At 38.0% G+C, this 13,983-nt stretch overlaps 1 protein-coding gene across 7 annotated transcripts in view; it reads right to left on the reverse strand.

The window, feature by feature from the left end:
- Positions 1–429: 429 nt before the first annotated feature.
- Positions 430–13,983, reverse strand: part of FRMPD4 (FERM and PDZ domain containing 4) — a 292,688-nt gene continuing 279,134 nt past the window's right edge. For 5 of the 7 annotated variants that reach the window (XM_064407702.1, XM_064407705.1, XM_064407699.1 and 2 more), the window contains 7 exons: positions 13,535–13,661; positions 11,110–11,199; positions 10,340–10,522; positions 7,166–7,304; positions 5,528–6,589; positions 3,930–5,201; positions 430–2,806 (listed from right to left, as the gene is read on the reverse strand). In XM_064407702.1, coding sequence (XP_064263772.1) covers positions 1,455–2,806; positions 3,930–5,201; positions 5,528–6,589; positions 7,166–7,304; positions 10,340–10,522; positions 11,110–11,199; positions 13,535–13,661 — 4,225 coding nt within the window. In that variant the 3' untranslated portion in view covers positions 430–1,454. Of the gene's footprint in view, positions 2,812–3,929; positions 5,202–5,527; positions 6,590–7,165; positions 7,305–10,339; positions 10,523–11,109; positions 11,200–13,534; positions 13,662–13,983 lie in introns of all 7 variants that reach the window. The other 2 variants (XM_064407701.1, XM_064407707.1) reach the window with 2 other exon arrangements.

Raw genomic sequence — 13,983 nt, forward strand, 5'->3', positions numbered from 1 at the left:
TACTGTGTTTCTGAAGATGTTTCTCTGCAGTCAGAGGGAAAGGCATGTCTTTGTTTCATGAAGTGAAGTGCAAGAAAGTTCTTGTTGGTTTAGTAATTCTAGTTCAGCGCAGAAAGCTTCATGTGTGCTGCAACTGAAAGGCTAAGTTTTCAAAACAAGAGCAGTAATACCCTTTGCACATGGTGTTATGAGATACAGGTGAAAATTACCTACATCAGTTTGGAGAATGGAGGCTGCTGCTCCTTGGTCACTGAGAGGTTCAGCAGATGCTCTTGTGAAAGCCTATTTCCCAGCCAGAACTGAGAGCTGTTGCTTTGGCTGCCTCTCAAACACAAGGCTACAAAATGCTTTCCAGAAAGGTTCAGATGGAAGAGATTATTCACAAATTGCTTTTGTCATCACTCAAGAGAAGAACTGTCTCTAGCTGGAAATATTTCAGAGATATTTATTGTATTCTGAAAATTTCATTTTATTTCTAACTTATTTACAGTTAAACATTCAGAATCATAAAATATGAAGTATAAAATATTTAACAAAATAGATGCAGTCCATGTTGTTCAGGTGCACCATAAATATATGATGAAACAGTAAACAGCATAGGAATTTTCTGATGGTCCTCTCTGTCATTTACCAGGAAAAAGGGTATGTAGACCTGCCTCATACATTCTGGTCTGACCATTATGGCATCAATCTTTAATTTCAGAGAGAACACCACCACCACTCTGGTTTCTGTGTCCTCAGACCTCCACAGTTACCTTCACTAAAGGTCTAAAAGGCCAACACTATAAGTTCAATACATCAGATCCCCTCTGAAATTGGTATAGTCATATATTCAATACATTTTTTTTAAATACAGAATTTCCTAGAAAAGAAGAATCAGGTAATTCAGTCCATATGAACAAAAGAGTCATTTATTATATATATATTCTCTAGTAAGTTATAATAGTCTCTTGGATTTTAAATGTCTTTTTGCTATTTTCAATGCTTAAAAATTATAATTTTAAAACATTAAATATTGTGTTATATACATTATGATTTAATTAATCCTTCTAAACATGGAGCATTCTCCAAGTGAAAACTTGGATGAAACAGAAAACAATTTCATTGACATAACAGGCTTTAGAAGTTCACTTCATACAACCATAAATTTGACTATATGAAAAATAGCCAAACATCAATTTGCTCCTATATGGGACTTTTTTCTGTTTGTTTTTCTGATCTTGGGGAAAGGGTTTTTTTGGCTGTTGTTTTTGTATAAACCAAAAGACAGATCTAGTAATTACTTTTGTCAATGTTCAGTATTTTAACTTTTTTTAATCTCATACCTATTTTATATAAAATAACAAAATATACAGAGAAAGCTGAGTTTGTTACATTAGTTCATACACATACAGTAAATAAAATTTTTTAATGTATGGCTTTGCAAAGGTAGATTATGAAGTGACGTTTTTATTTTATTTGTTTAAAAGCATTTTAAGAGAACGTGTTAGTGTGCTTACAATAGCGGCCATGGTATTCGGATGTCGAGCCAAGAGTTTAATGCTAGGATCACCAGAGGTCTTGCCTGACACTGCTTCTGCAGCCCTCAGAAGACAAATGTAGTTTATTACAACCTCGTCTATCTTAGCTATAATTTCCTGCTGCTGTGTTTCAGAGTTCATGACTTTAACTAAACGCATGCAGGCTTCTGTTAAGCAACAGAGTACTTGAAAGCTGGAAGTCATAGCTAAAAGCATTTCCTCAGGGCTTTTATCAGCCATGGCCATTTTCCTGCAGGCACTTCCCAACTGTCTCGATTCCAAAGATAACAGTTGTTTGTACTTAGAAAGTTTAAGGTCATATGTTTCTGGATGTAAATCTTCTCTCTTGCCCATACTTGCTCGGACCAGTGAGAGTAGCTCATTGGCATCCTTTTGTGCTGCAATAAATCCATCAGGCATTGCATATGTCTTCTCTTTCATCACATTTATTCGTGTGATTCGTGCATCGAAGGCTACATCGTTGAGATTCACATCAATTTGGCCACCTTGGGTGTCAGCACTGCTCTTCTCATGCTCATTGACTGCATCACGTGGGGGCTCAGCAGCTTTTGGGGACTCCAAGACTTTCTGCTCATTGTCACCGGATGACTGAACAACTGGTTCTGTGAGCTCACACAGGGTCTGTGGTTCAAAGAGATGTGAGAGCTGATGGCTGTCTCGGTCATCTTCCTCCTCATTGTCATCATTTCCTCTGCTGAGGAAGCAATAGCTAAAGGGGCCCTGGCACCTCCAGGTGCTGCTGGTCAGCTTTCGCAAGGGCAGTGTTCGACACTGCTTGGAGTCCTTCTGACTGGTGCCTGTGCCTGAACACTTCTTACTGTCCTTCCTGTCAGTGCTGACGTACACACAACTCTGAGAGTAACTTTTTGACAGCTTTTTGCCCAGGGAAAATTCCACCCTTCTCTCCAATTTGGATTCATCCTTTTGGGTGGTGTCCAGGCATTTCAAGCTGGCCGTGGCTGCCTTCTTCTCAAACAGCATCTCAGTGCCTGCAGATCCTCCAATGCTGCTGCTGCTGCTGCTGCGTCTCAGCATTTTCTTGCTCTGCGGCATCCTGAGGCTTCCTCCTATCATGTCATATGGCCATAAACTAACTGTTGCCCCACAAGCCTGATTTACTTTGGGAATGTCACAAGAGTCTTCATTTTGACTTGGCACCTTTGATTCTGATAGCATGGATGATAGCATGATGGAGTCAGCTAGAGGCTGTCTAGGAAAAGCTGTAGGCATGCCTCCTTGTCTTCCCTTTTCAGGCTCTGTGAAAGCTACACTAGGGGTAGTAGAAGAGCAGACAGAATAATTAAGCATCACCCTGATAATATTCATAGGCTGAACTTTTAAATATCTTTTAACAGCCAGTACAAATGGTTTCCTGGTATTTCCCAATGGTCCCCATTCCTCAAAATATTCCATCAAAAATTCATTACAAGTCTTTCATATTTCACTAAAATGCCTTTTACAACCAGTCAACAAATTGTAATTAATGAATAAGTAATTGTTCATTTCACTACAGCAGACTTACTCAAGAAAAGGAACTGCAAATTATGTACAAAACATCCCAAATCTCCCCTAATATATGGATTGCATGTTTTCTATTAACTAATTAGAAGAATAATTTCAGATTAAAATATCTTCTTTAACTACACCTGAAAGAGCATGGAAAGATGTGCTCATGGTAATTTTGGTTTGGTTTTGTGGCAGTTTTTGGCAGAGAAAGATTATTTCTCATTCTAAATCTTAGTCTGTTCCACTTTTGGATTTTCATACATTCACACACTACTGCTACTTGTGGGCTGCAATCCAAGAAGAGGGAAACATTTAAAATCCAACTGAAAGAATTTCAATGCTGTCTCTGAAAACTGCATTTTTTATAATTTTAAAGAAACGCCTACTGTCAGATTGTGAAGTAAATTCATGCTTAATAAGGTAGTGACATTTTCTTATTCTTAACATCTAGAACTTTTTATTCATATTGGCATGTTTTTGACAACCTGCTAAAATAGCATATAAGATACCTAAGAAATGAATCAAAGGTTTTGCTACCCTACATTAATATAACTTCTGAAGTAATTATACAATCTAACAAGTATCTGGTACTCAAGTGACTATGGATTTTGGAGACGCTTCCAAAGAGAGACCTCTCCATCAGTGTCCCTCCAAATATTATAACTGAAGCGAGAGGTTTTTAAAAAAGCTGATCTTTGTATGCAGCTCATCAGAATATCTCAACAAACAAAATGAACAAATAAACTGAAGGTGTAATCTTACTGTCTGCTACAGCTTGATGATGTAGTTCCAGATAAAGATAATAGAAATGTCTTACCTAGACCTCAACATGACCTTGTAGCTTTAAGAATAAACAGAAGAAACACTCTATTATTGCTGTACCTGTAGTTTCTTTTATCTTGGGGATCCGATGACATCCTTCCCTCAAGGTGCCAAAAAGTGGTTCAGCATTGATTGCTGAATGCACACCAGGCACCGTCATTCTGTGACACACGGCTTCAGGCTGCTGGTGCAGGTCCTTGAATGTCGTTCCATGGTTTGGAAGAATGGCAGCTCTTTCATCTGCTGGAACATAGGCAATGCCCTTCATTGATGGATCAGAGATGATGTGTTTACCATCAGAGGTACAAAGAGGGGATTCCACGGGGGTAGCACATGTGCTGCTGCCTGTGCTGCATCCTGCATCCACTGAAGAGCACTGAGAGCTCTGCAGCGAGAAATGGCCTTCACTTTGCAGAGATGACATGCGCTTAGCCAAGTGATACTCACAAAGTCTAGCCACACTCTGCTCAGCTTCTGGAAGCTTTGAAGGATGGTCATCTGCAGATAAATCTGTATCTTCTGCATCATTTAGGTCTTTGGCTGAAGACACGGGAGTCATATCAGACAGGAAGTTTTCACCGTGGCTAAGCCCTGAGGTGTCATCCTGATCCACCTCAGGATCCACTTCATCCTTACAGTCAGTTTCTGTTTTACCAAGGACAGGAACTCTTGGAAAAGTCTTCCCATTAACTGTTTCCGGGCTTGGCTTATCTGCTGCCCCATCATCAGCAGCATACCATCTTTGGCGAAAGGCAGTTCTCTCCACATTAAAAGTGCTTAGGCGCTGGCTGTCTCTTGCTGAAAGAGTTCCAAATTTAGCTTTCAGATCTTCATCAGACTCTGCTTTTTTATTTCCCTGTTGCTTTTTCACAGTAGCACTGCCATCAGAGGATGCTTTTACTTCGCTATCTGTCATCTTATTTTTCCTTTTACTAGTGCAAGAATATACCAAGGATCCCATGTGCAATTTGCTAAAATAATCAGTGACAGATTTTGTTTCCATGGTCTCTGGCTCCATTTCCATGTTATCGGAATGAAGTATCTGCTTTGAAGGCACAACTTTTGACTGTAGCTCTGCAGCCTGACCACCAGCCAAAGGCTGTGAGGGCTTCATACCTGGCCCTCCAGCCTGATTCTTAGCAATGGTAAATTCAGTCTGCTCTTCCACAAGTGGTTGGTAGCCTTCACTTGTGGTCAAGAACATACGTGCAGTGTTTTCCGACTGTTTCTGTGCTGTGGCTAGTTCAGAGCTTTCAGTCATTTCAGAGGAATTTGTTTCATTGCCAGAATCTGAAGATGACTCAGGGCTATATGCTCGCAGGATAGCTACACCTGCAAGCCACAAAAAATAAGAGTCAATTAAATGACAGCAGCTGAGGCACCTGGATAAGTGACAAGCAAAAGGGGGTGTATTAGAGACAAAAATATTCTTTGCAAGAATACTCTGACTTTATTGCACAGTTCCCGTGACAGGTAGTTTAATAACAGTGGTGGCTCCATTAAATATGAAATAGGATGTATGCAAAATGATGGCAAAAAAAGAAAAGGAAAACTAAAAAAAAAACACAAACCAACCCTCATGAAATGGAGTATTTCCAAAGCTAAATGGATGAGATGAAATGATTCTCAATGAATAAATGTAACTATGGTGAAAGAACCTGAATTGTCATTCGTCTGCTGTTCCTCTGAAGCAGCCAAAGCTTCTAGTGCTTGAAGAGTAGAGACTACAGCATCATCTAGCCCCTTCTCACACTTCCCCTCTGTATTAGTAGGGACAGCATCGATAAGCGACACTGGAATGTCATCATTGCCTAGATTACTGTCTTGCTCCTTGTTGTCTCTAGGCTGTGTTGCTTGATTCTGAGAGTCTTCCTCATCAGAACTGTCCCTGAAACCAGGTGGAGGAGCAGCAATGGCCATGTTTAAGGTATGCAAAAGGAAATCATCTTCATTGTCATCACCTTCCGGAGGTGGAAGTGAAGTCAAATCAATAATGTCATCACTAGAACCAGAAAGGCTGAGAAGAGCAGGCCTATTGATTTCTCCTACCATAATATCTTCTTCACAGCTTACTTCATCTTCATCTTCAGCATCATCTGTGTTTTCTGCATAACAGATATCATGCAGCAAAGGCTCTTCTATCCCTTCTGCAGCTCCAAATATTTTACCATCGCTTATAGCTGCGTAAACAGAATTTGTAGCAAACTGAATGCTTTCAGCATCTGGTGACAACTCCAGGCCTTTAATATCATTGGCATTAGTAAGATAAATGGCTCTTTGTTTTTCTAATACTTCTGGACTTTCATCCAAAAGCCTTTCATAGCCAAGGGTCTGGGGACTGAGACCATCCAAGTTGGGATCTCCAAATATAAAGGAAACTTTTGCTCCCCTGGGAGATTCCTGTGCTTTCTTGCTAGGTTCCAAACCTGAGAGTGACAACAGTGAAGGCTGGTTAAAATTTCTGCTTTCTTCTGTTTCAGCAGGGTCACTTTGCTTGGCCAGATGCTGATCAAATCCACCTGAATTATAAGTATTTTCTATGTACAGATGTCTGTGTTCTTTTTGACATAACAGACTTTCGGAAACATCTACAGTCTTCTGCTTTGGATCAGCAAAGGACATTTGAGCCTCCTGATCTCCTTCGGCCAGGAAAGTAGTAGTTTTTGGTATACAGTTCCACTCAGAAGCAAGGATATTAAGCTTCCCTCTACTTTCAGGTCCTATAGCATGGCAAAACAAAATCAACATTGTAAAATCCGAGAACGAAGTCAAGTAATTTGTAAACAGTAATTTGTTGATGCTAAGTATTAAACACTCTGAATAGGATAGCTGAGCCATCGAATACTTCAGAAATGTGTTTTCAAATTCACATCTGTTCTAAGTTAAATACCTGTTGACCTAATGACCCAAAGTTTAACTGTTACTTCTGTACTCTAAAACAAATCTAAACCTCAGCTAGGTACAAATGCTATTCCAGGCATAGTAACACAAAAGCAGCTGGTTTCTACAACACCATATGTATTCTGACAAAAGATATATGCATATAAAATAATAACACTCACAGGAAGCATGCATCTGTCTACTAGACTATGAAGAAAATTCGACACATGGTTTATTTTACCATGGAGATGCTATCATAGGCTGGGTATTGGAACACTATAAAGCTGCAGTGCTCGGTCTGAGCCAGCAATCAGATGTCATTTGACACAGCCTTTTATTTATTTGGAGGTGCTCTGGCTGAAGTGGACTTCTGCTTTACACACTGGACCATGGGTAACATACTGTGAGATAAATACCTGTTTCTCGGCTCCCGGCATTTTTCTTGTTGGCCATGTTAAATATTGAACGCCTTGAGTCAACCAGCAGTCTGTAGTATCCGGCTGTTAGGCAAGCAAGATTCATTGCATCTGATGACTCCATCAGAAGAGTAATAGGCTAAGAAGAATACAATAGAGTTAAGGCTGTTCCTCCTCAATTTGTTTGCCTGTTGACAATACTATTACATCAGAGCAAAAGTAATTACATCACAAACACCACATTGAAAAATACACGTGAGAATTTATTTTCCTCACTACCAATACCAAACATTATAAAAAGTCAAGGTTGGAGTTGCAGTAAAGTGGAAGTCCAACATCTTAGCCCAGTCCATCTTAACAACTGATTGCTCTGTTTTTAAATGAAGCTATTTTAACAATGTTGCTTCATGTTTTTCTTGCACAAATATCTTACTCTGGCAAAAACACAATTTAATGTTACTCTGAATCTGGAAGAGGTGAAGAACCTGGTACATTAGGTGCTGGAGTCTTGCAGTTGTGTGGGAATCTGCTGCTTCTCAGAAAATGTGGTGCAGTAAGTATATGCAAAGAAGCATGACAGGGGAAGCAACAGTCAGGGCAAGTTGAGGTATGTAAAATATAACAGTCAGGTTAAAGCTATCATTGCACTGCAAGACAGGGACAGGTTAGAAGATTTCAGTGTTCATGGCCTGGTGTTACTGAAAAGACAAGTGGTGAAAAATTAAGCAGATAAGCAGAGACAAAGAGATCGGAGAAAGATCACCAGAAGCGTGACCAGCAAAGAAAACAAACATAAAACACTAAAAAAAAAAAAAGACAGTCCTAATAAAAAGATAAAAAGTGAGACCTCAGAGCTTTGAAATCTGTGGCTGCCAGGATAGCAAGCATTGAACCCAAGACATCCATGTGAAACTTACTTTAATTAATTTTTCTTTAATTAATTTTCTTTTAATTCAATTTTCATTTTCTTTCACTTTTCCTTATGTAAACACTTTCTTGTCTAAAAATTTTTTTCATCTCTATAGCTTTTAATACTAAAAGCTGTTCTCCTCGAATATAATTTATTAAAGTGTTTAGCCTCTACAACTCCTAGATAGGAAATAAAAATGAAGCCCTTACCATGATGCATAGATAGAGATTAGACCACAGACAACCCATCTTATCACTCACAGTTTGTAGTGACTCATAGTATGTGGACATTTGTGACAATTTATCATAATTTAACATGCAGAGCACACTGTCACAAGAGAGACGCAAGGACCTATGTCATTCATTCCAGGAGGAATGTCACATGCCTCAAGGATGGCTCTCCAACCTACTCAGCCCCTTATTAGTAAAAAAGACAACTGATTCTGAAGGAAGCTGTGGCCAAAACATAGCTGATCAAACGTTACTACCAAACCCACATTAGGTCCTATGGGTTTTTAAAAGCCTGTGCTACAGCATCTCAGGCCACAATATTCTAGGTACCCTGAATTTGTACAAACTGTTTTCCAAACTTGGAAAAATATATGAAGGGTTTTTTTTCTTTTTCAACCTATTTTTGCTACAGCTGGAGCTTCTATTCAATACATGCTTCTTTCAAGGTATTGAACTATAGCTATTATAGTTACTATAAATTATTAAACCTAGAGTGGATTAATTAATCTCTTCTTTTGAGCAGCTACTAAAAACTGACATTTGAAATGCTACATTCAACTCAAATTTTCTGCAGTGATTGGCAGAAAGTGATGAACACTGCAGAGCTCTCAGATTGCTGAAAACAATTCTGTGAAGTACTGCTCATCTGCTGAAAAGTCCTGTGACAGCTAAACTTTTATTGCCTGCTTCTGCCAAGTGAAACGTGCTTGAGAACATAGTCAAAGAAACAAAAATAAAATAAAAATCTGAACTGTTTGTTAAGAAAATTATATCATATATATTGATACATTCAGAAGCTGGATACATGAATCTGCTACTTGAGGGTAAGTGAAAGGATGAAGACATCATTGAGAATACCTACCAGTGTGTGCCTGCATCTCCTCCACAGGACATGGTCACAAACCCTAATTGTGCCCCACAGAGAGGCAACTTTTTTGTCAAATTCCACCCAGAGCCTCATAGATTTTTATTTTTTAGTCAGTCTCTCTGGGTTTAAGATCACATGTGTTGAAGTGCAAGGAGATGGGGATATGCACAATTTACAATAGGACAGTAACTGTATTATAATATATAACAACATAATACCATGGTAATACATAATACTATGGCTGCATATTACATAAGGGCAGATGGGAAGGATTTAATGTCTATATTACTTTCCCCATCTGCAGAAAGGTGATAATAGCTTTCTTACAAGAGAGCTATGAGTTTAGCACAGTAAGGCAGGCAAAGCAGCCTGATATCCTCAGATGTTACCAAGTAAGGTGAAAGAGATCCTGTGTTCACCAACCTGTAAATTTCTCTTAAATTGCTGTCAAAGAGCATCTAGATTACTTTACAACAATGTTTTTTTCATTACCTTAGATACAGTGAAACTGTTCCAGGTCAATACACCTAAAGCATTCAAAGCAAAAGCCTAGTAAAATATTCCTCATGTGTGCTTTTTGTATAGCCAAATAGAAACCACACTGAAAACAATCAGGACAGTATAACATAAAAAACTCCACTCATTTTGCCCCTAGATGACACACAGATGCAGAGTGCTAAGTGATACTTGAAAGAAGTTAAATTATTATAGGTAGATGATAAACATCTGTGAATCCTGAAGTGGAATTATAAAGGTTAAAAAAACCCCCCATTCATTATGTGGTTACTTGCAGTAAACTTTGTGGGCATAACACTGGATTACAGGGGACACTGGTCCAGTGCAGCTGGTGATTCTTTACTGGTAATGACACTGTTAGAAGGAGCTTCAAGAGAAGATCAGTTTTATCATCACCTCTTCTTACCATGGAAATCCATGAAGACAATAACAAAGCAAGTTCCTGGGGGTCAGCTGAGACAAAAATCAAAGTAGAATGCAGGTGCTGGAAAACACCAGCCTAATCACTATAGGCCCAACCAGTAGTACAAATGTACCATGACCAAAAAAAGAGCTGAAAATATACTGGCAGAGCATAGCTTAATCTAATACTCAAAGAGAAAAGCATTATTAAAAGATACTATATCAACACAAATCAATAAAAAACTTACTTTTACATCTAAGACATGCAGCTCAACTCTAACATTGCTTTCATCTTCTGTAAACATCTCAATTCTGTTCACATGGCTGAAGTCTGCCAGGAGAGCCACAAGATTTGTTTTGGTGTTTATCACATGGCTGATTCCGTACCGTGGCCCTACTAACAGAGTCACTTCTGAATGCTTTTCTCCCTGCTTTAGCAGAAAAAGAAAGAAAACACAAGTAAAAAAACTGATAGCTACTGTGTAGTGACAGAAGTTATCACTCCCTTCTTTCAGTTACACAGTTACATTTGCATGGCATTTCTACATTAAAGATTACTATGTTTTTACTAGATAGGTATGATACACAAGAGCATACTTGATTCATAATTTTTAAAAAAAGTAAAGGAATTTCTTGCTGTATGTTGATTGCACTCTAGATTTTAGGTGGATAGTTAGATGGACAGACGATGGATGGACTCTGCTTCTGTTAAAAGAAAAACTTGGTCATTAAGATTTTTCCAGACTAACAATTTTAGCATTCAATAGATAATTGGATGGTGTTATTTGCTAAGAAAGTGTTATCTATCTCCAAATTCCCAATACAATTTTTATTATGACAGATATGTTATTTTCAAGATTAAAAGACACAAAAAGTTATTTGGTTCAATTAAAAATTATTTTTAAGCATATGAATAGAATCTAAAGAAAATTATATGATCCAACTTTTGAAAAAAAAAAAAAAAGGCATTAGATTAAAAAAAAATCAAGAGAAGAGACTATTTTAAGAGAAATGTTACCACTAGTGTTGCCTTGAAGACACGCCCTCCATATAATCGTAGATCACTGAGGAACTTTAGATAATGCACCTTGGCTTGCAGAGCAGAGAGCTGAGAAAAGAGAAACAGGAGTAAGAGGTAGTTGTGGAAATCATCACATGATAAAATTCCAAAAGAAAATATCTTTGTGTAATATAAAGAGAATGGTCTGCAATAACAGCTCTTTGGAGCCTGAAACTAAATCTTGACATGCCTGAGCTTCAGATGAGGTGAAACAGTTTTATTCTTAAAATTAGTATCTTGCTTGTTTAGTTAAAATGCACTGAGGACTTGGGAATGGGCAGATCAGAGCACTTCAAGAACATCCTAACTGTTTTAATGAAGGGAAAATGCTAAAGTACTCAGATTAAACATCTGTTCACTGAGGGATTTCAAGGCTAAGACAGCAGCTTTCCATTCATAAACTCCATCAGTTCTTAAACGTTTATGTACCTATACAGAGAAAGAGAACAGAGAATTTGCATTTGTCAGCTACGTATTTTACATTTTGCTAGGTACTTGTGGTGTTGGGCATATTATTCCACCTTGTTACTGCATTTCCTACATTCTAAAGCAACACTCTTCCACTATATTTAGTAGGTAATAAATCAGAAAGCTAAATACAGCTCATGAATACATATGATCATGTTATGTAATAGATGTCAGAATTTGTCTCCTCTTTTTTTCCTCTGAGCTTAAACTACCTACTTAAAAAAGAAAACTTGGAAATATTTTATGAGACAGAAGGGAAACAAGAAACAGTTCATTTCATCAGTCTGAATCCAAACCTTACACTTCCCTTGTGTAAATCCTTGCATCTGGACATTTAGAAGATAATATAAAATATTCTCATATCATTTGCTAGTTTCATTCCAGTCACTGGATTTCTAATTTATAATTCAAAATCTTATTTAAATCTTGAGCAGCATTTTAAGGGCCCCTATCCTAAATTTTTCCTAGATAACAAGGAGGGAATGGATCCAAAGCAGAGCAACTAGTGGCAATGCTTTGCCCTTTGCCACACCAGGTGTTCACTTGGTGCAGAAATACACAAGGGTTGTAAAAATCCAGGAGAATCCTGAGAATGAAAATCTTCCCTTCATGTGAAGGAAGAGAAGACCCCCAGAAAGAAATCAATTAGCTCCTGTGGTGGTACCTACAAGTGAGACAGGAGGTGCTGAAGAGCTTTCTTTCTCAGACCTACCCACTAAGAAAAACAGATTGGCAAATACGCATTTCCAAAGCTCAAATCAAAAAGAATTAAGCAAACCCAACAAAGTCTGCTTGCTGAAGGAAGGGACTGTTAGAAGACCTCTTCTAACCAAGAACTGATACTGGTATGCCACTGTAAGGCATATCTCACACCAGTAAGGCCTGCAGCAGTGATGGCTTCCAAAACAAATCCAAATTTATAATACCAAGATAAATAATAAGCAACTGGCATAATTTAGCTTTAGTTTCAGAAGTATAGGAGACATGCACTGCTTCAGCCTTTCTTCCTGAGGTCAGACACATAGAGCTATGTTCACACTCAGATGTGCTCTGAAACCTCTAAGCAGGATTTCTGCTGATGACAGTGAGCCTTAGCTCAGGACCCAGCTGTTTTGAGGTTTTTTGGTTCAGAAGCCAAGTGTCAGGAAGCAGGATTCAGCTCATTTTATGTCTCAACTAGTCACTCTCAGGTTCTTTTTATAGCCCATGAAGAGACATAAGCATTTCTAGGACACAAGCAACCTGACCTATTTCTGGTCCCGAATGTGGGATGGGATGAATCGTTTCCCTGGAAGTGCCTATTTCTCTCCATTGACTACACATGAGAAGATGACCAGCACTAAGAAACCACATTATGGTGTCTAAAAGCAGTCTCAGCTCCATGCATGTAATAAAGGCATTTCTCAGAGACATTGTCTTGTCCATGTTTTTTTCCAGCTGAAGTGAAACATTAGTGCTAAGAAAAGTATTTTACAACAGCAAGGAGGGTAATTTACTGCAAGGACCATCATCTATCCAGTTAGATCTTGGCCAGCGAAAGTCTCTACAGTGTAACAGAAAGCAATCTGAAAAACAGTATTTTTGTCAGATGAGAGCATCAGAGAGAAAACAAAAACTTTCCTAGCAAATCTGCCATTCATAGAAAGTGCAAAGTTAATTAAATATATATATATGGTTATCATACATGAGGTATTAATAACCAGTTATCTGTCATTCTCAAGATAAGAAGATAGTTTAGCTGAGACATAATTAATTATTTTTAATAGTTCTTGGCTATGTTGCACCAGCACCAAAAGTTAAATCTGAAAATAAAGTGGCTAGGTGTTTCTCCAAAAGACTAGCTTTAAATATGTCCCATGCATGCCATACTTTAGTTCTTTAAAACATATTTTCCATTAAGATGCAAATGTAATACCTTTTTGCCTGGAGGAACTAGGTTTTGATTTGCTTTGACAAGGTGGGAAAGTGCTTTCTTTATGTTCTTTTCTTTCATGCTTTGCAGCACAGCAGATGGAAGAAAAGTCTCTAATCCCCATTCTTTTCTGCAATAAAAGGCATATATTTAATTTCACATTCCTGTGATGATTATTTATCTAAAGACTGGTGACTACGATGCCAAGTGAATGATTACCTGAAAACAGAAGGAGAGTTGATCAAGTCCAGCATTTTGCAATAACATGTTATTTCTTAAATTTAAACATTTTATTTCTGATGAGAAAGGTATTTAAAAATGATAAATAATCTCTCTTCTACCCCTTCCATCTCTTCATTCATGCCATGCAGCAAAGAATATTTAAGTTTGATATCTAAAGTCTATGTTAGACACCACTTAATTACAATGACAAGTATGATTACAGAAATAAA

The sequence above is a fragment of the Passer domesticus genome, chromosome 2 (genome assembly GCF_036417665.1).
Source record: "Passer domesticus isolate bPasDom1 chromosome 2, bPasDom1.hap1, whole genome shotgun sequence".
NCBI classification, from domain to species: domain Eukaryota; kingdom Metazoa; phylum Chordata; class Aves; order Passeriformes; family Passeridae; genus Passer; species Passer domesticus.